General features: G+C 41.1%; 1 protein-coding gene across 9 annotated transcripts; it reads right to left on the reverse strand.

The window, feature by feature from the left end:
• Positions 1-934: 934 nt before the first annotated feature.
• LOC110495863 (RNA-binding motif, single-stranded-interacting protein 1) lies at positions 935-17688 on the reverse strand. 9 transcript variants are annotated; one of them, XM_036952321.1, is made up of 13 exons: positions 17184-17688; positions 10111-10262; positions 8400-8458; positions 8110-8201; positions 6036-6196; positions 5818-5897; positions 5605-5717; positions 4821-4961; positions 4616-4666; positions 1813-1914; positions 1524-1595; positions 1281-1363; positions 935-1170 (listed from the first exon to the last, which is right to left on the reverse strand). In XM_036952321.1, coding segments are annotated over exons 1-13 (1158 nt in total). In that variant the 5' UTR covers positions 17235-17688; the 3' UTR covers positions 935-1169. The 9 variants fall into 9 exon arrangements, with proteins under 9 accessions (XP_036808216.1, XP_036808223.1, XP_036808218.1 ...); XM_036952328.1 differs by having other exon boundaries at positions 1281-1348; positions 1524-1592; positions 17184-17687; XM_036952323.1 differs by having other exon boundaries at positions 935-1168; positions 1273-1363; positions 1524-1592; positions 17184-17687.
• Positions 17689-19800: the final 2112 nt, after the last annotated feature.

The following is a 19800-nucleotide window of genomic DNA, read 5'->3' on the forward strand; positions in this document are numbered from 1 at the left end:
CACGTCAATTTAGCGTAAAGTAAAAACAGATTGTGATTTCATCATTAAAGTTAGGCATTTTCTTTTAATTTTACTGTGTCTGTTGAAGTAAAAAAATAGCAGATCATTTTTTTTTATAAGCCTTGACGTTACCTCACAATTTCAATCTTGCATTTCTTTTAAATCTATTTGTGTTTTTTATTTCAATTGTAGGCTATATTGTCTTAATTAGGGAGATGAGATCAGTAGGTGTGGCATTTGATGGAGGTCAACATCCTCGGCTGTGTGTGAAGTATGACAAAACAAGACACCTATCCTGTCAAAGTCTAAAGAGGCCTTACTATGGACTGACAGGAGTTCTAATTAAGAGTGGCTGTTCTTTTTAATGTAGCCTGGTTAGACCAGACTGAATACTGTGATCACCATGAAGTGAAACAGTGAAACGTTAGGGAATCAGTTCGGATTCTGCCAGGCTATGAAAAATGACTGTTATGATGTTAGCGGAAGGCACATTATCCAACCCATCATCTATTTGGCAACACCTTTGCTTCTTGAGCTTCTCTATCAGTTCTCTATTCATAGATTGATTGACAGCTGCCAAACGGCCAATTCTTCATATTTAATCTGATACAGAAAATCATGTCAGACATTAACCCTAGAAGCCGAATTGAATGATAATATCTTATAAAGACCAAAAATAAAAACCAGTAACACCTCACCAAATGAACACTTTTTGCAAGCAACATGTTTTTCATCATATATCTTGGCTCATAAACTACCTATAAAACCAATTGGAAATCTCTTTTTCCTTAAGTCAACGGATTCCACAAAAAAAAGAATCAATCTCATGCATCTTTTAACATCACGCTGTAGGCTACTTGCCCCATTGCATCCACTTGGAGAATCCGTGGTAAAAAATACACGTCTTTTCGTTTATCAAAATAAAACATTTCTTCCTGTTTTGAAGGAGGGGGGGGGGATAATTGTTGGTTTTGTCCATTTTTTACACCTCTGTCTTCGTTTTACACACCATGGTATCATTGCTGTTGGTTCCATCATACACAGTTGTTTGGTTGAAGCTGTGCAAAAGAGTTCTTACTGAAGTCTGGTCTGGTCCGATCAGGAGAGGCTGTGACTGTGACATCATGAGTCAGCGCCCACAGCATCCATTACTGCTCACAGAAGTCACCTGACAATACACACGACAATCAGGATCAGGATCACTACTCCTACTATGAGCAGTGCTACAGTACAATTAAAACTATCCCTTCCATCTCATATAGGGACTCATACCTTATCGTTACTTGCTCTGTTGACTGTAGGGAGACGAATTATTGGACGAATCCACTTGTTGCTGTGAACCATTTTCCTGAAGAGGGAAAAACTGTGTAACTTCACATCTTAATATCTGGTATTAGCACCATCAAGTAAGTAATGGTATGGGATGTCAAAATGGATGTAAAATGGCTGTACTCATGATGAGACATGGATGAATGAGAGGAGATCAACACAATGAGATGGCAAGGACGAGCCTTGGAACTTACGGCTGTCTGCTGCATGTGGGCGTACTGAGGAATATAGGCTGCCTGGACTGCAGCGTTGGCTGAAATATACTGCTGTCACAAGAAAAAAAACAATATATTAGATTAGCTCAAATCGGGATTTAAGGGATACTGTACCCCTCGGAAGGTAGCCAACTCATTTTCACCCAATCCCAAATCACCCAATCTCAAATCATTATTCCTTAGCCTCTGTGCACTTTAGATCTGAGTTTGCATCAGGTAAAATGAGACTAACTAAATTGCACCTCCCACTTCCCAGAATCCCCCTCACCGCTCCACTGCTGCCCAATGAGAGATGGCCCATCTGCTGTGTCATGACGGCGGTGGGCTGCATTGTCATGGTGTGGTCCACAGAGGGCGACATTACAGCCTGCTGTAGCAGAGAGAGAAAGAGAATGAGAGAGAGAGAGAGAGAGAGAGAGAGAGAGAGAGAGAGAGAGAGAGAGAGAGAGTGAGAGAGAGAGAGAGAGAGAGAGAGAGAGAGAGAGTGAGAGAGCGAGAGAGAGAGTGAGAGAGTGAGAGAGCGAGAGAGAGAGAGAGAGAGAGTGAGAGAGTGAGAGAGAGAGAGAGAGAGAGAGAGAGAGAGAGAGAGAGAGAGTGAGAGAGAAATATTATAATTCTAGAATCAATACAAGGTCATCCTCATACTCAAATCCATTGAGGATCAATGGAAGGTCTGCAGGCAAAAATATCTGTCTTTAAAATGATTGGAATTTGTGGTTAGGTTTAACTGTAATAACTAATTCATAACACTGCTTCGGTACAGAGCTGAACAGGGACTGGTTACACTTAATTACATTAACAAGTCTAACAAATGTTGGTTATTTAAAAAATATATATTTAAACAACTAATTGACCGACATCGGTTAAATTATTTTAATTCCATTTTGTTCATTTATTTTTGGTGACTTTGATGTGCAGATTTTCTGTAGAGATAAATCAGATCAAGCCTGAATTGTGCGATATAGTAGGGAGTTGTAGTTTCAAACAGGCCAATATTCTACATAGTTTAGCGAGGGAAACATGGTAATTAACTACAATGACCATAATCCATTGTGTGCCCGGTTTAAACTTGTCCGATCTGTGCGGGGCAGACATGGAGACAGAGAACAGAGAACGAGAGGGATAGAAGGGAGTTGCTTCGCGAGCTTGAAAATAGTGATTTTGTCAGACAGCAGTGGCAGCAGCTTTATAGAGATGAGATAATGACTTGGAATAAAATAATAAAGTCATCAAATAAAATATTTGATTAAATTATATTAATGTGAATAAATGATGGTTAATAAGTGATAAGCAGTAATGGTCAGTCACTACCATCAATAATAGTTTTATTCTGTGTTGTTACAGCATTCAACCCACATACTGCATAGTGCATTTAATGTAAAAAATAAATAAAAAATAAATAAAAATAAAACCGTGATTATTTTGTAATAATCTAACAGAAACTGAAACAATCTCACAAAGCACTAACAGCTCAGCACTAACCAAGTGTAACTTGTGACTTCAAGTTAGTTAGATTAATCAGACAAGCTCAGCACCCCCCAAAAATACATATTTTTTAGGCCTCAAGGCCATCCGTATAAGCCAAAAGGCCTTGAGGGAATGTACCATTTCCTTGTCAAAATGGGGAGAAACAGACACAGACACTTGTTCTACTTGAAACCATCTGCTGAGAGGATGAAAATCGTTCAGTCATAAGACCGTATCTGCTGCAGGCATTTCCTGTTGGCTCCATACAGCAGTGGGAGCAGAGAACTAGAGGCCAGAGAGGCACAGATGTATCTCGGTCCCAAATTACACCCTTTTCCCTCAAACTCAACTCTGGACCATTTTTCATTGTTCAACCTCTAATCAGGGACTGATCTAGACCTGGGAGACCAGGTGGGTACAATTCATTATTAGGCAGAACATAAAACCAGCAGGCTCTGGACCTAGTAGGGTAAGAGTTGAATACCCCTGCCCTGTTCCCTACATAGTGCACAACTTTTGACCAGAACCCGAGTCAGTTAGCTACAGGAAAAGAGAGCTCTCTGCTTTTGTCTCAGGCTCTGGTCAAAAATAGTGCACTATATAGGGAATAGGGTGCAAATTCAGTCGCAACCTTAATCCACCGTGTCACATCCAGATGATAAAAGGGAAGGAGCTCAAGAGCTTAAACTCCCCAGGGGAGGTTCCCCTTTAAATCATAATCAAAACAATTGATTTGTTCCGCACTCACTGAAATATGAGGGAATGTTCCGGTTCCCAGAACTGGGCTCGGCTCTGTTTTGTTCTGTTCTGTTCTCTTCCCACACAGATTTTGGGGGTGTTTATTCTGCAGCATCAGCAGAACTCGCTGATTAAAGTAACACATTCTGTTTTTGAATCAGGGTATTTTTAACTGAGGTAACATGTCATATGTCAGCCTCTCAACATATACTATCAGTGGAATAAGATTAATACAGGGGCGAAACTGACTTTTAACAAGGCACACATGTTAATTGAAATGCATTGCAGGTGACTACCTCATGAAGCTGGTTGAGAGAATGCCGAGAGTGTGCAAAGCTGTCATCAAGGCAAAGGGTGGCTATTTGAAGAATCTCAAATCTAAAATATATTTTGATTTGTTTAACACTTTTTTGGTTACTGCATGATTCCATATGTGTTATTTCATAGTTTTGATGTCTTCACTATTATTCTAGAATGTAGAAAAAAGTAAACATAAAGAAAAACCTTTGAATGAGTAGGTGTTCTAAAAACGTTTGACCGGTAGTGTATATGTCCCCCCCACTTCTAAAACCAAAGTTGCGCCCCTGGATATATATTTAACCATTTTCTTCACTATGTTTTTGTATATGGGAAGTAGCCGACTAACTGTTTTATTAGTCGTATGTATGAGACACGCATGGTATACATCGTCCAATTAAATGTTTACTGGCAGGTATGTCTGTAGTGTCTGCATGTATAGCTCTATGAATTGAGTAAGAATTAGTTTCTATCACTGTGTTTTTGTACCAGGGTACAAAAAAATGAAGTCTGACACTAGCACTGTGTGTGTGTGTGGAGTAAGAAAGACATCATTTAATTTATCTTACTGGGTGTTGCATGATGTAAGGCTGGTGGGCCATCCAGGAAGGATTCTGTACCTGCCACATGAAAGGGCAGGGTTAACCTCATGCCACATTCTTCAAATTGACATAACATTTACATTTGAGTCATTCAGCAGGCGCTCTCATCCAAAGCAACTATCATCTTTTGATCATTTATATTGAATTAACTCCAGGATAATGATGTGCCTACCTGGTAGGAGGTGACAGGAGACATGTAGGGAGACATGGCTTGCTGAGCCATCATCCTATTGGCCGTTAGGGTGTAGGGAGAGGCATAATAGCCGTTCTGCATAGCAGCTGAGGTGGGGTCGTAGGTGAGAGTCATCCCGCCCTGGTTAGGACAAAACAGAACCGTCACACAAAACCAGATCTTTATCATCTAACCGTCACATTAGCATCCCAATACCAACCATTAAATCAGTACCATGATCTGTAATGGCTATGCACTAATGCAGTGGTTCCTAAACTGTGGGGCGTGCCTCCCCCCTGGGGTCGGCAGGGGGGGCACCGGTAGAATTGTGTAGAACTGCAGGACATAAGCTTTAAACCTGCAAAATTCAGTCCGCCAACAAGAGGTGGAAAAAAATGCCCAATAGTCATATTTGAGTAAAAGTAAAGATTCCTTCATAGAACATGACTCAAGTAAAATTAAAAGTCACCCAGTAAAATACTACTTGAGTAAAAGTCCAAAAGTATTTGGTTTGAAATATACTAGGGGGGGCGGGGGGGGGGGGGGTCCCGAATGTTGGAAGGGGGACCCGAGTGAAAAAGTTAATGAAGCCCTGCTATAATGAACTGGTCTCTCAGGATAGGATTAACACTGGGCCCTGGGCAAGTCAGTCAACACTAAAAATGAGGTCATTGCATTTATTCTTAAAATGGCCTTTATTAGTCTGGCAGGGAGAGAAAACTTGCAGTTGTGGGTCCACCCACAGAGACATCCAGACAGATGAGAAGGACAGAGAGGCACTTACAAGTCTGAGCTCTCCCTCTCGGGGCCAAGTGCGACCGCTGGGGATGTATGGACTGTGGCTGTGCCTCTTCCTCTGACCATCGGCAAACTTACACAGCAGGGGCTCAGAGGGAGCTGGAGAGAAAAAAAACACATCATCCTCACCATTAGCGAAACCAAAAAGTGAGCATTGCAGCCCAAAGCATGAGAGAGAATAAGAGAAAATAGACCTTACCCATAGTTCCAGGCGCCGTCTTGATAAACTTCCCATTGAAGTGGGCTATGGCTGAGTTACACATCTCCTTGGACTCCATCCTGAGAATAGTAGACATAAGTCACACATGAATCAATGGGACCTAAATTAGAAAAAGTATCAGGATTTGAACCCACAACCCTTCGAGTTACCAACATGGCCCTCCGTCAAACTGTTACTGAGCATTGAGATGTTCTCACCTGGCGAAGCCGACCCCTCTGCTGGCCCCGCTGTAGTCTCTGAGGACGCGGGTGGAGATGACCTGTCCAAAAGGCCTCAGCAGCCCCTCCAGCTCCTGCTCGTCTACAGACACAGGCAGGTTGGAGATGTACAGGTTGGTGGGGTCCTGCTCCTGTTGCTGCTTAGAGAGAGGGACAGAGAAATGAATAGAGGGGTATCAGGATCATTTTCCTCCAAAGAATCTATGGTAATTTGGACGGCAACACCAACTTAAACCACAATAGCACTCGAGGACAATTACATGAACATTTGACTCGGATTAAAATGATGCGTTGACACGATTTGAGTCTGTGATGATATCCAAGCCAGGGTATCCAAGCCATAACAACAACAAAAAACACAACTGAACACAAGTTAGCTAGTGTTGTGTGTTGCCTTAGTGACAGTCACGTCCAGGTCATGTGGGGCCTTCAGTCAACAACTCCGTAAATGCGTTATCAAGGTCTTGAGTTTCTATGGCCCTTGATTTGCTCATAATGGCGACTGGTCTCTTTTTCTATTTTCTACGCATCTCTCTCTCCTTTTTAGATTTAACACCATGTTCAGTTCTCCCATCTTTACCATTACGAACTCAACAGCTAAGCAGTACAGTTCTGCAGCTACCATACAGGCACACTGTGTTCTGCTGGCCTCGGCAGAAATACAGGAGCTAGCTAGACACAGGTCCCTGAGAGAGAGAGAGAGAGAGAGAGAGAGAGCGAGAGATAGCAGAAATGTGCTGACAGAGAGAAATGTATTTGGAAAAGTGAAACCGGTGAAACTGGGAGAGGGAGGAGAGCAGTGGTGTTAAAGTACTTATGTAAAAAATACATTCCGTAAGACAATATTGTACTTTTTACTCCATACATTTCCCATGACACCCGAAAGTACATTTTGAATTTAGCCAGGAAATGGTCAAATTCACACACTTATCAACAAAACATCCCTGGTCATCCTTTCTGCCTCTGAACCTGGTGGACTCACTAAACACACATGCTTTGTTTGTAAATTATGTCTGAGTGTTGGAGTGTGCCCCTGACTATCCGTAAATTTAAAAAAACAAGAAAATGGTGCTGTCTGGTATGCTTAATATAAGGAATTTGAAATGAGTTATACTTGTGCTTTTACTTTTGATACTTAAGTATATTTTAGCAATTGCATTTATTTTTGATACTTACGTATATTTGAAACCAAATACGTTTATACTTTTACTCAAGTAGAATTTTACCGGGAGACATTCACTTTTACTTCAGTCATTTTCTATTAAGGTATCTTTATTTTTTTTACTCAAGTATGACAATTGGGTACTTTTTCCACCAGTGGAGAAGAGGAGTTGTTCAAATCATAGGTTGAGGCTGAAAAAAAGACCACCCTATTTCACCAAAGAAGTATTCAAACTAATAAGCATAACATCAGTAACTGGACATGGAACGTTAGCATAACATGCTAACTCATAACACAGCATAAAATGCTACCTGGGAGTATCCTAACCAGAGCACATTAATTTGTGGTTGCTGTGCTACGAGACAGTCATAATATTTGCATAGCAGCAGAAAGCTGTCCGTCCTGTTCTGTGCGTGCGTGTGGACCGACTGTTTTTTGGCAGCGAGCGGGAGAGGGAAGGGAGGACATCTGGCTTCATTTGAGAACGTGAATGGGGTCACCGCCTGAACAGCCAGCCAGTCAGCTGGGGTCATGTGACTAACTCTGCTGCTCTGCTTTACACACACACACACACACACACACACACACACACACACACACACACACACACACACACACACACACACACACACACACACACACACACACACACACACACACACACACACAGTTAAATGCACACACACACAGTCTACTGCTGCAAATAATCTGTCGTTGTAATTTACAAAACAGAGACGTGGAATGGAACCTTAGCATAACACGCTAACTCATAACACAGCACAACATGCTAACCAGGAGTATCCTAACCAGAGCACATGGCTTAGTAGTTGCTGTGCTACGAGACAGACAGTCTGTTGTACTGCTAACAGAAGAACACAGAGTTCCTCTCACCTTAGCCATCTGGGCTTGTATCCCACTGGTCTTTAGGGCATGGACCGTCTTCTGGGCTGCTGCAGGGCTGTCAAAGTCCACAAATCCATACCCTGGAGGAGGAAGAGGAGCACAGAAACAACCGTCATATACAGCAGTACAACTTGACATTCATTTGCTTTACATTACATTGCAAATGCATTTGCTGAGTAGCATACCGGTGTGTGATACTATCTGACAACCGTAAAACGTATCAGTTGTTTCGACACATTGGAGAAAAGGAGATCAATAGTAGAAAACATGATACTGACCTTTACATTTGTTCGTTGTTTTATCGAGGATGGCCTTTGCCGACACGATCTTGCCGTATCTACGAGCACAAGAAGAATCAAACGTTAAGAACAGGACGTTGCTCTCGTATCCTTTAATTGTATCGATTATCACTACAATATGCATACATTATTGTTTTAAAGGTCAAACTATATTTCAATCTACCCGATCCTCTTTGTTTGGTACAGTATGTGTTATGAAGGCTCAGTGGGTAAAGCTGTTTGAAATGATGTCAATACAATCAGTTAACAAACCAGATGTGGTTGTAGTTACGTCATTTCAACCACTTGCTGGGGGTGGGGGTTTCATTTTAGCTTCAAATATATGAATTTGTTTAAAAAAATACTGTATGCCTTATATCACAGACAGAGTGTCGCTCTACTGCTAAACTCCTACAACAAGGGCCGGGAGTCAGAACGCTAGGCTTGCACAAGAATGCATATGACATCATCGCTGAGAAAAAGGCAGCCATGTAAGCCGGGTGAGGCAACCGGGTTGTGAGGCTTGGAGGGAACATACTGAGCCTTAATGACCACACAGCACACCATGTTATTTCAGTGGACTCATTTAAGAGGATCAATTCATTATTGTATCTTTAACCGCATTGTGTCTTTAACCGAATGAAACCCTCGTACTAACGGGCATACTAAAAGGCACTTCTGCCGAGTCACTGAATGACGTCAATACTTACAACAGGCTAAAGACAAGAGGTTAATGCAATCCATGCGAACACACACTGCAGTATTTACACAGTGGCATACAAATGTATGTATGAAACTCTGAAAGCTTTGGGCACTGTAAAAAATAACAAATTGACTCCCCACACAGGGACTTAGCTACAAACATCCATAATATGTCAAATATGTGTGGTGGGATGTAGGTGTATAAAGAGATAACAAACATTGCTACAACAGCCGACATTATGTCAAAGAGCAGCCTAACGCTAGACCAAAGAGAAAACGATAGATGCCTAGCATAGCCTAACTATTTGTTCATGTCAAGGCGCCGCGTTACCGTACTTGAAAAAACAGCCTGCGTCATAAACTGCGCTCAAAACTCAGACAGAAATACCCGAGTTGAAATGATGCCAAGCCGTTTTGCGGAACTGGTATTTTAAGGACGTGCATCATGCTTTGGTTGAACTAAACGCTCGGCTAACATTAGGCCTGGTTGCAATGAAAGGCTCTTTCATTTCTGCTTGGTGCCCGGCGAGCAGGCCACCACCGTTGGGAGCAAAACACAAGCAAACAACACAGCAACAGCGGCTGTTGCCCCTGGTAACATGGTTGAATGCTTCGCTCCATATGCTTGTGGTCCAGAGGCCAGAGGCGCACAGAGACAAACCCAACAAAACATGACAATTGCTGCATTCACCAATCCCAATACTGTAGAAAACAGTCACGTTCCCTAATCTCTCGTCTCTACAGATACAGTATCATGTATCTGTATCATGTATCACAGTTCCCATGGTTTAGTTGGTTGGAGGGATGCTAGCTAGTGGCCTCTATGCTTGGTTCATGCATGGGCCACATGAATATGCTATTGGCATATATAGTTGGAACAAGTTGTTCTAATTCATCATAATTGTGTGTGTGTGTGTGCGTGTGTGTGTGTGTGTGTGTGTGTGTGTGTGTGTGTGTGTGTGTGTGTGTGTGTGTGTGTGTGTGTGTGTGTGTGCTGAACAGTACTCACGGCTGGCAGAGCTTGACCAGGTCCAGGTCAGTGGTTGCTGGAGGCAGGCCGCGGATGTACAGGTTCGTTTTGCTGAGCTGGTCCCATCCTGTGGTGCTGCTGTTGCTGCTGGTGCTCACCGTGCTGGGGCTGGCTGGAGCCATGGGGTACGACTGCAAGGAAGAGACACGGTCAGGTACACAGTAAACACACGGTCACTCTGTTGCCCTCCGTTAACAGCGGTGTTTGTGTCTCAACCAAGAAAGAAATGGAAATTCCTGGAAAGACTAGAGACGAGTTTAAACTCAGACAGATTTGTAGTTAAATGGTATTTACACAGGAGAGAGACAAGAGAGGACATCAGGTACACACAATACCACTGACTTAACACACACACCGGTTAGCAGGCAAATACACACACATATATGCACGCAGACAAAGACACACCCACACACACCCCTCAACGTGCACAGACACACAAACACACACAGAGACAAACTGGTGTCCCTTGCCTACGGAAATATGAAACATGGCCTCCTGTGGCCTTTGTGCCACACCCAGAAAATACATCTGGGAATCTAGGAAATCCCCCCCCCCCCCCCCCCCCCCCCCCCCCAACAGCACACAACAGCCTCAGCAGATTCCTGAACACACAACAGTCTACAGTCAAGTCAATTCCTGGCAGGAAACGTACACAGTATCATGATGTTTTTCATGCTTTTACTCAAGGTGAGACGCAGGTAGCTGATAAGACCCACGGCACTGAGCACAGACTGTCAACAAGGCTCAGCTATATACCTAGCTTCCGCTTCCTGACACGCAAGGCAAAACAGTGCCCCCCACCCCCCACCCCCAAGCTAGTCTATAGCTAAACTGAATCAACCGACGCTTGTGACATGACACGCTCACGTGCCATTCTTAGCTGGTGACGTGAGACCGAGAATCTATTTCACATAGACCACAAACACATCATGATGTGTTTTTTTTTTTTCAAGTACAGTCTATGCCATCTTATCGGGTCATTTCCCATCTGGTTTTGGGACATCCAAACCATGATGACATTCTAATGTGTATTGTGATATAATGTGTGAGTACAGCAGGGAGATAACAAGGTTGTATGTGTGTGCATTATTTGACTCATGGCCCTAATCAACTGACTTACCACTGTGAGTTACACACAGTCACATACTAGGTCAATGCATATCGTTGTAGCTATAAAACTAACTCCAGGGCATCAGTGGTGGAAAAAAGTACCCAAAAGTCATACTTGAGTAAAAGTAAAGATACCTTCATCGAAAATGACTCAAGGAAAAGTGAAAGTCACCCAGTAAAATACTACTTGGGTAAAAGTCTAGATGTATTTGGTTTTAAATATACTTGAGTATCAAAAAGTAAATGTAATTGCTAAAGTACACTTAAGTGTCAAAAGTAAATCATTTCAAATTCCTTATATTAAGCAAACCAGACAGCCCAATTTTCTTGTTTTAAAAATGTACAACAGATGAAGCATGTGTGTTTAGTGAGTCCGCCAGATCAGAGGCAGTAGGGATGACCCGGGATGTTCTCTTGATAAGTGTGTGAATGGACCATTTTCCTGTCCTGCTAAGCATTCGAAATGTAATGACTACTTTTGGGTGTCAGGGAAAATGATAATAAGTACTGTAATAAGTACATTATTTTCTTTAGGAATGTAGTGAAGTAAAAGTAGTCAAAAATATGACTAGTAAAGTACAGAGATAGCAAAAAACGACTTAAGTAGTTACTTACTTAAGTACTTTACACCACTGGAGAGCATATAGTAGTTGACAGCACCCTGCTACAACTGACCGTAGTGGTGAGATTGTGTAATCTGTTGAGCTAGTGCATCAACTATTCATCTGTGAAGAGCACACTTCTCCAGCGTGCCAGTGGCCATCGGTTACGACGCTAAACTGCATTTAGGTCAAGACCCTGGTGAGGACGATGAGCATGCAGATGAGCTTCCCTGAAACGGTTTCTGACAGTTTGTGCAGAAATTCTTCAATTGTGAAAACACACAGTTTCATCAGCTGCCTGGGTGGCTGGTCTCAGTCCATCCCGTAGGTGAAGAAGTTGGATATGGAGGCCCTGGGCTGGTGTGGTCACACGTGGTCTGCGGTTATGAGGCCGGTTGGACGTACTGCCAAAATCTCGAAAACGACCTTGGAGGCGGCATATAGTAGAGAAATTAACATTCAACACTCTGGCAACAGCTCTGGTGGACATTCTTACAGTCAGCATGACAACTGCACACTCCCTCAGAACTTGAGCCATTTTTAACATGTTGTTGTGTGACGAAATTGCACATTTTAGAGTGGCCTTTTATTGCCCCCAGCACAAGGTGCACAAGGTGTAATGATCATGCTGTTTAATTAGCTTCTTGATATGCCACACATGTCAGATCGATGGATTATCTTTGCAAAGGAGAAATGCTCACTAGCGGTGATGTAAACACATTTGTGCACAACATTTTTGAGAAATTTGATTTTTGTGCGTATGGAACATTTCTGGGATCATTTATTTCAGCTCATGATATATGGGACAAAACTTTACATGTTGCGTTTATATGTTTTGTTCCGTGTTATATACACACACAGTGCAGTGAAAAAGTATGTGCCCCCTTTCTAATCTTCTCTATTGTTACATATTTTTTGATACTGAATGTTATCAGATCTTCAACCAAAACCTAATATTAGATAAAGGGAACCTGATTTTACAAATAATGAAATATATATATTTATTTTATTTATTTAATTAACAAAGTTGCAGTATGCAACACACAATAATTGAATAATAATTGTGAAAAAGTAATTGCCTGTTACACTCAATAACTGGTTGTGCCACCTTTAGATGCAATGACTGCAACCAAATACTTCCTATAGTTGTCGATCTGTCTCTCACATTGCTGTGGAGGAATTTTGGCCCACTCTTGCATGCGGAACTGCTTTAACTCAAGGATATGTGGGTTTTCAAGCATGAATTGCTCATTTCAAGTCCTGCTAGAACATCTCAATTTGGGATAAGGTTTGGACTTTGACTAGGCCATTCCAAAACTTCAAATGTGTTGCTTTTTAACCATTTTCACGTAGACTTGATTGTGTGTTTTGGATCATTGTCTTGCTGCGTGATCCAGCTGCACTTCAGCTTCAGCTCACAGACCGATGGGCTGACATTCTCCTGTAGAATTCTCTGATACAGAGCAGAATGCATGGTTCCTTCTATTAAGGCAAGTTGTCCGGGTCCTGAGGCAGCAAAGCATCACCAAACCATCACACGACAACCACCATGCTTGACCGTTGGTATAAGGTTCTTACTGTGGAATGCAGTGTTTGGTTTTCACCAGGGATAATTGGACCCATCTCATCCAAAGTTGATTCAAGTTTGCCAAAAAGCACCTGGATGATCATCAAGACTCGGAAGAATGTCCTATGGACAGATGATTTAAAAGTCTAACTTTTTTAGATGACATGGGTCCCATTATGCCTGGTGAAAAGACATTCAGCACTACTGTTCTTTCTAGAATTTTCTAGCATGGAGTTTTTCCATTTCACCAAGCTCCAGAATGTCGGCAGTGAAATATAATGAGATGAATAGGGGTAGGAGTTTTTCCTAGTCACATGGTCAGGAACAAATCGTCACCCTGGTTCTACCCTAGGGTTAAGTGCCTTGCTCAAGGGAACAATAACAGACTTGTCACACTTTCAGGTCAGGGATTCAAACTAGCAACCTTTTGGTTACTAGCACAATGCTCTAACCGCTAGCCTACCTGCCACTAGGCTATTTCCCTGGTGACATTCTTGCGTGGGGTGCTGTCTACACTCCTTCCATCACGGTTCCTTCCTAGTACTACAGTCTGGTCTGGTGTGTCAGTGGGAACCTACCACACATTCTCTGAGGCAAACCAGAGCCCTCCTCTGCAAGGCATTTCCTTCCTCTTACTCATTAAAATAGCTCCAACCCCGCAGAAGCCACTCCAGGAAAATCTAGAATGGCATGCGGCAGACCAATTCATCTGTGGATTAAGAAAAAACATGTTCCGCCTTCCACCATTTGAAAACATATTTACCAAAACAAAATGGTGAGCTAAATTACATTAAGATGGCCACCACATTGAATTAGGGCTGGGACTACTTATATCGTTTAGGATGGCGATATCCTAAGCCTACCCACAGAATGCACACATAATCACCTCCATCTTGTGGACTAGAATCTTTGACGAAGCAAAGAATGAAGAGCCATTGCATAACTAATTCAGATAAACAACAGATGATTATGCCTATGGATATCTTTACGGGTGGAGTTATACTAAGCCTACCGACAGAATCGACACACAATCACCTCCATCTTGTGGACTAGATGGTTGAATCAGCAGCCCGGTCTCATAGACTAGACGTAACATAGTACATCACTGGGGCTAAGCTTCCTGCCATCCAGGACCTATATACTAGACGGTGTCAGAGGAAGACCCCAAAAAATTGTCAAAGACTCCAGTCAACCCATAAGTCATAATGTTCTCTCTGCTACTGCACGGCAAGCGGTACCGAAGTGCAAAGTCTACATCCAAAAGGCTCCTTAAGAGCTTCTACCCCCAAGCCATACTGTAAGACTGCTGAACAATTCATCAAATGGCCACCTGGACTATTTACATTGACCCTCCCACCCCCTTTGTTTCTACACTGCTGCTACTCGCTGTTTATTATCTATGCATAGTGACTTTACCACTACCTACATGTACAAATTACCTCGACTAACCTGCACCCCCCGCACATTGACTTGGTACCGGTACCTCCTGTATACAGCCTCATTATTGTTATTTTATTTTTTAATTTAGTTTATTTAGTACATCTTTTCTTAACTCTATTTCTTGAACTGCATTGTTGGTTAAGGGTTTGTAAGTAAGCACTTCACGGTAAGGTCTACCTACACCTGTTGTATTTGGCGCATGTGACAAATAAAATGTGATTTGATTTAGTAAACGTAAATCGGGAGCACTGAAATTAGTATAGGTTAAGTTTGGTATGGTTACATAAGACAGAAGGTTACTTAAAGTGGCCATATGTCACTTTTTGGGCAACACAACCAAATTCACCTAGAAATGTGAGTTATAGAGCTATCATTCTACTTGAACGCAAGTCTAAGAAGCAGTAGATCTGTTTTCTATGCTTCTCGTTCTTAAGTTTAGTTTTAGCCTCTTTTACTTTCGGTTTTGTACACCAGCTTCAAACAGCTGAAACAACAATATATTTGCTTATGGAAAATACTTCACAGCGGTTTAGATGGTACAATGATTCTCTATAGTTTATTTTGTCACAAACTGAAATTAGGCTAACTATTAGATTTTTAGCAATCAGGAAATGGCACAACAATTTCTGCATCGGGCGTATAACGTGTACGTCTAGCATACCAAAGGTTGCGTGTTTGAATTTCATCACGGACAACTTTTGCATTGTAGCTAATTAGAAACTTTGCAACTACTTACACATTTTTTTGCTACTTTGCAACTAGTTAGGGTGTTAGCTAACCATAACTCTTTAACCTAACTCCTAACCTTAACCCTAACTCCTAGCCTAGCTAACATTAGCCACCTAGCTAACATTAGCCACAACAAGTTGGAATTCATAACATAGCATAAGTTTTGGAAATTCTGAACATATCATATGAAATGGATGACGGACATCCACAAATGAATACATACCATACGAAACGTAACATATCATACTAATTGGGGTGTCCCGGAGGTACATGTACTATGTTACCTCTACCCCTGAGTCCAGGTTGGAATCAGTGGTGAACTACAGTGTGGAGTAAAGAAGGACTGAAGTACCAACTCATTTAGATGACTACCTGATTATTAGGCCTATTGGAATCATTCAGGGCGGATATAGCTACAAATCGCAATCACCTCCATCTTGTGGACTAGATGGCTGAATCAGTGGTGAACTACAGAGTAGTGGTACAGAACCACTGCATAGGTAGCTACACCTGAAAAGGCTCATTATAGAGGCATGAACACCCATGTTCACTCCAGCACACTGACCCACATTAGGCAGAAGCTGAGCACGCCGCTCACTAGAAGGCCTACTGAGCAAAACCAAAACACAGGTGAGCAGGGCCTACTGTATCAGTACTAGGTCTATACAGAGCATGTTCTATTCTAACAATACCAACAAGGAATCTAAGATGTAGTAGGCCTTCTGTAGCTATGCATCATCATAACTATTATATTCTATATTACTCTGTTCTATTCTATTGCTATTCTATAAAAACCTACAAGGAATCGAACAAATGGGACATATGAACTACAATTTCAATGCCATACATTTGTGTGTGACCTGCGTGGCCTATTTTCATTAAAAACATGCTGAAGAAATCATGGGTTTCTCCTCCAAGACTTGGGGAGGTAGAGATAGAATAACGTGGGCCTACATTTGAAAAGCCGGGAGAATAAAACCGTGTATGTTCAGAGTATAGGTGATTCTTCTTGTGAACATTATAGCAATGTTATTATAGCAGTAGGCCTAACAAATGTTCAGCATCTAAACCTGGGTTACCTGGACCATGCGGAGGGTCTCTCTCTCTCTCTCCCTCTGTCCTCCAGTAAATTAATGCGTAATTATATCATACATCATATAGGCCTGTTCCTTCATCAGTTACCTTCTGAATGAGCAATTCGATGCGTATCTGAATGTTAAAAAATGTTATCCTATTTAGGGAATCAATCTATTTGGATGATAGTTGTTATAAGCCATTAGGCCCTAATACAATAAAAGCTTCTAGATAGGCTATTCTGTAATGCTAATTCAAGGACAAAGCCGATAATATAAAATGGACACTAATGCACAGAACATACTTGACCAAAATGTAGTGTAGCTAGCTACGGACAGTCACACTACATCACTTTGCAACCTGACTGTCGGTGAGCGGTGTTATAACACTATAATAACGACTGTCGCTTCTCGTGACCGTGTTAACTGAGGTGATAAGACAGCTGGGCCGTACGCACATTCGAATTGGATGCGTTCAAAGGACTTATGGCACCGTTTTGGACCATCCCAGCCAGGGCTTTTTTGGCCTACCTGCTTCCGATATGTGCTCTTCAACGGGTTGGCAGTGTTTGCAAAGATCATCCTGGATAGCCTATTCCAGTTATTCCGAGATAAAAAGCTTGTTTCCCCACAAAAATTCAGCTACATGCAGACCCGTTTATTTAAAGCCAGTGGGTTTATTTGGAAAAAATCCGCATATCGACCGGGTTTGAAATAGACTCCGTTTTCGATCCTGATTCAAATGTCCTTGTCGCGTTGTCACATCCGTAGGCTACCTAACATAGGCTACACTGCGTAGGTTATATGGTTTAATCCCACCAAAGTGTCGTCCAACCCAGGCATCAAAACTCAGTTCAGTTCATTGATCTACGACGTCCTGCTGACCACTCCTGAGTCCCACCTACTACAGACCAAACCATTGCGCATACAATAGAGGTGAGTTTCAAGATATAATCAAATAACCTTCTTATTGAGTACGGTTAGTATTAATATTCTGAACACAAAACGCGTTTAAATGTTTGACAATCAACACAACACAATCACTACCATGAAAGATACATGTAATACGCAAATTAATACATTGTATCAATTTGTCGTTCCCCATACCCCGCGTTTTGTTGACGCCCACACATACCATACATTCTTTACCCCCTCCCCCATTGACTCCCTCCCCCTCCCGGAGTCCAATGGTTAAAGCGAGAGATGAGAATTGACAGGTCAGGATGTAAAGGATAGGCAGTTCTGTTAGATAAGCAAAATACTGTAACATGTCATTGGTTTGTGCCTCACTAACATGAATAGTCAAGACAATGCCGTGTCTAGGGTGCTTTTAAAAGGGACAGGGATAGAGATAGGAAGGATATAGGTTAGAAATGGTGATCTATTGTAGGCTATTTCCTCCAGCTCCTGTGATGATGTAGACCTAAGGACGGTGGGAGTAGAAACTAAATATAGACTGATCTATGATCACTAAAAAGTGCACTCTAAAAGTCCAATCTGTAATGGGAGGGTATATTCATGTCAGATCTCACTGCACTCAGACCGCCTTGAATGATTTACTAGGCTAGAGGAAACCATTACTAATTCACCTGATATTTATCAACAATAAGCATCTTTGCAGTGGCGGAAAAAGTACCCAATTATCATACTTGAGTAAAGGTAAAGTTACAGTACCTTAATAGACTCAAGTAAAAGTCACTCAGTAAAATACTACTTGAGTAAATGTATAAAAGTATCTGGTTTTAAATATACTTAAGTATCAAATTAAAAGTAAACACTATAAATCAGAAGGCACAATGGTCTTGTAATTGTTTATTCACAAATAGCCAGGGGCACACTCCAACACTCCAACACACAGACATAATTTACAAAAAATAATTTGTTTAGTGAGTCCACCAGATTAGAGGCAGTAGGGATGACCATGTGTTCTCTTGATGAGTGTGTGAATTGGACAATTTTCCTGTCCTAAGCATCTGAAATATAACGACTCGGGGAAAATGTATGAGAGGAAAAAAATACATATTTTCTATAGGAAAGAAGTGCAGTAAAAGTTGTCCAAAATATAAACAATACAGTAAAGTACAGATACCCCCAAACACTACTTAAGTAGTACTTCAATGTTACTTTAGTTACTTTACACCACTGCATCTTTGAATATTCAACTCTATCTGTACCATTCAGTGGTATTTTGTTGAAGACAGTCTCATTCATGTATGTTAAAATGTGTATATACACATTTTAACACACATATATATATATATATATATATATATATATATATATATATATATATATATATATATATATATATACATATATATATATATATATATAGATATATATTTATATATACAAACATATATACTTTATATACACATTGTAACACATACATTGCCTTCAAAAAGTATTCATACCCTTTTACTTTTTCCACATTTTGTTGTGTTACAGGCTGAATTTAAAAAAATATGTTTTTGTCACAGGTCTACACACAATACTCCATAATGGCAAAGTGGAATTATATTTGTTGAAATTATGACAAATGAATTAAAAACGAAAAGCTGAGATGTAATCAGTCAATATACGTTTTCAGCACCTTTGTTATGGCAAGCCAAAATAAGTTCAGGACTAAACATTTGCTTAACAAGTAATATAATAAGTTGCAGCTCAGTTCATGGACTCACTCTGTGTGTGATAATAGAGTTTAACATCATTTGTGAATGACTACCTTATCTGTGTACCCACAAATACAATAATCTGTAAGGTCCCTCAGTCGAGCAGTGCATTTCAAACAGATTCAACCACAAAGACCAGGGAGATGGGTAAAAAATAAATAAAAGCAGACAACGAATATCCCTTTGGTGAAGTTATTAAGGCCAGGCACCACAGGCAATTTTCAGATTTTGGGATATTTTGCAACTATAACTTCCATACTTTCATAAAATGTACAAATACATCTACAATAATGTATATAAATACTTTATTTGTATCTTTGTATCATTTTATCCAAACTCCGTCAACTACACCTACCATAAATGTCGTTCTTGATAGCATGTTTCATGTAAAACTCAACTGCTATTTTTTACAACTTTCCATGTTGAATCATATATCATTCAAAAGATTGTTTTCCGGAGCATATCGTTAACTAGTC

The sequence above is a fragment of the Oncorhynchus mykiss genome, chromosome 18 (assembly GCF_013265735.2).
Source record: "Oncorhynchus mykiss isolate Arlee chromosome 18, USDA_OmykA_1.1, whole genome shotgun sequence".
In the NCBI taxonomy this organism is placed as follows: domain Eukaryota; kingdom Metazoa; phylum Chordata; class Actinopteri; order Salmoniformes; family Salmonidae; genus Oncorhynchus; species Oncorhynchus mykiss.

Coding starts and splice junctions, on each gene's coding strand:
- LOC110495863 (XM_036952321.1), bottom strand. CDS start 17,234: ATGATCTTTGCAAACACTGCCAACCCGTTGAAGAGCACATATCGGAAG. Junction 8,202..8,399: donor AACAACGAACAAATGTAAAG/GTCAGTATCATG, acceptor TTCCTCCTCCAG/GGTATGGATTTGTGGACTTT. Junction 1,596..1,812: donor CATTGGGCAGCAGTGGAGCG/GTGAGGGGGATT, acceptor TTCTTGTGACAG/CAGTATATTTCAGCCAACGC.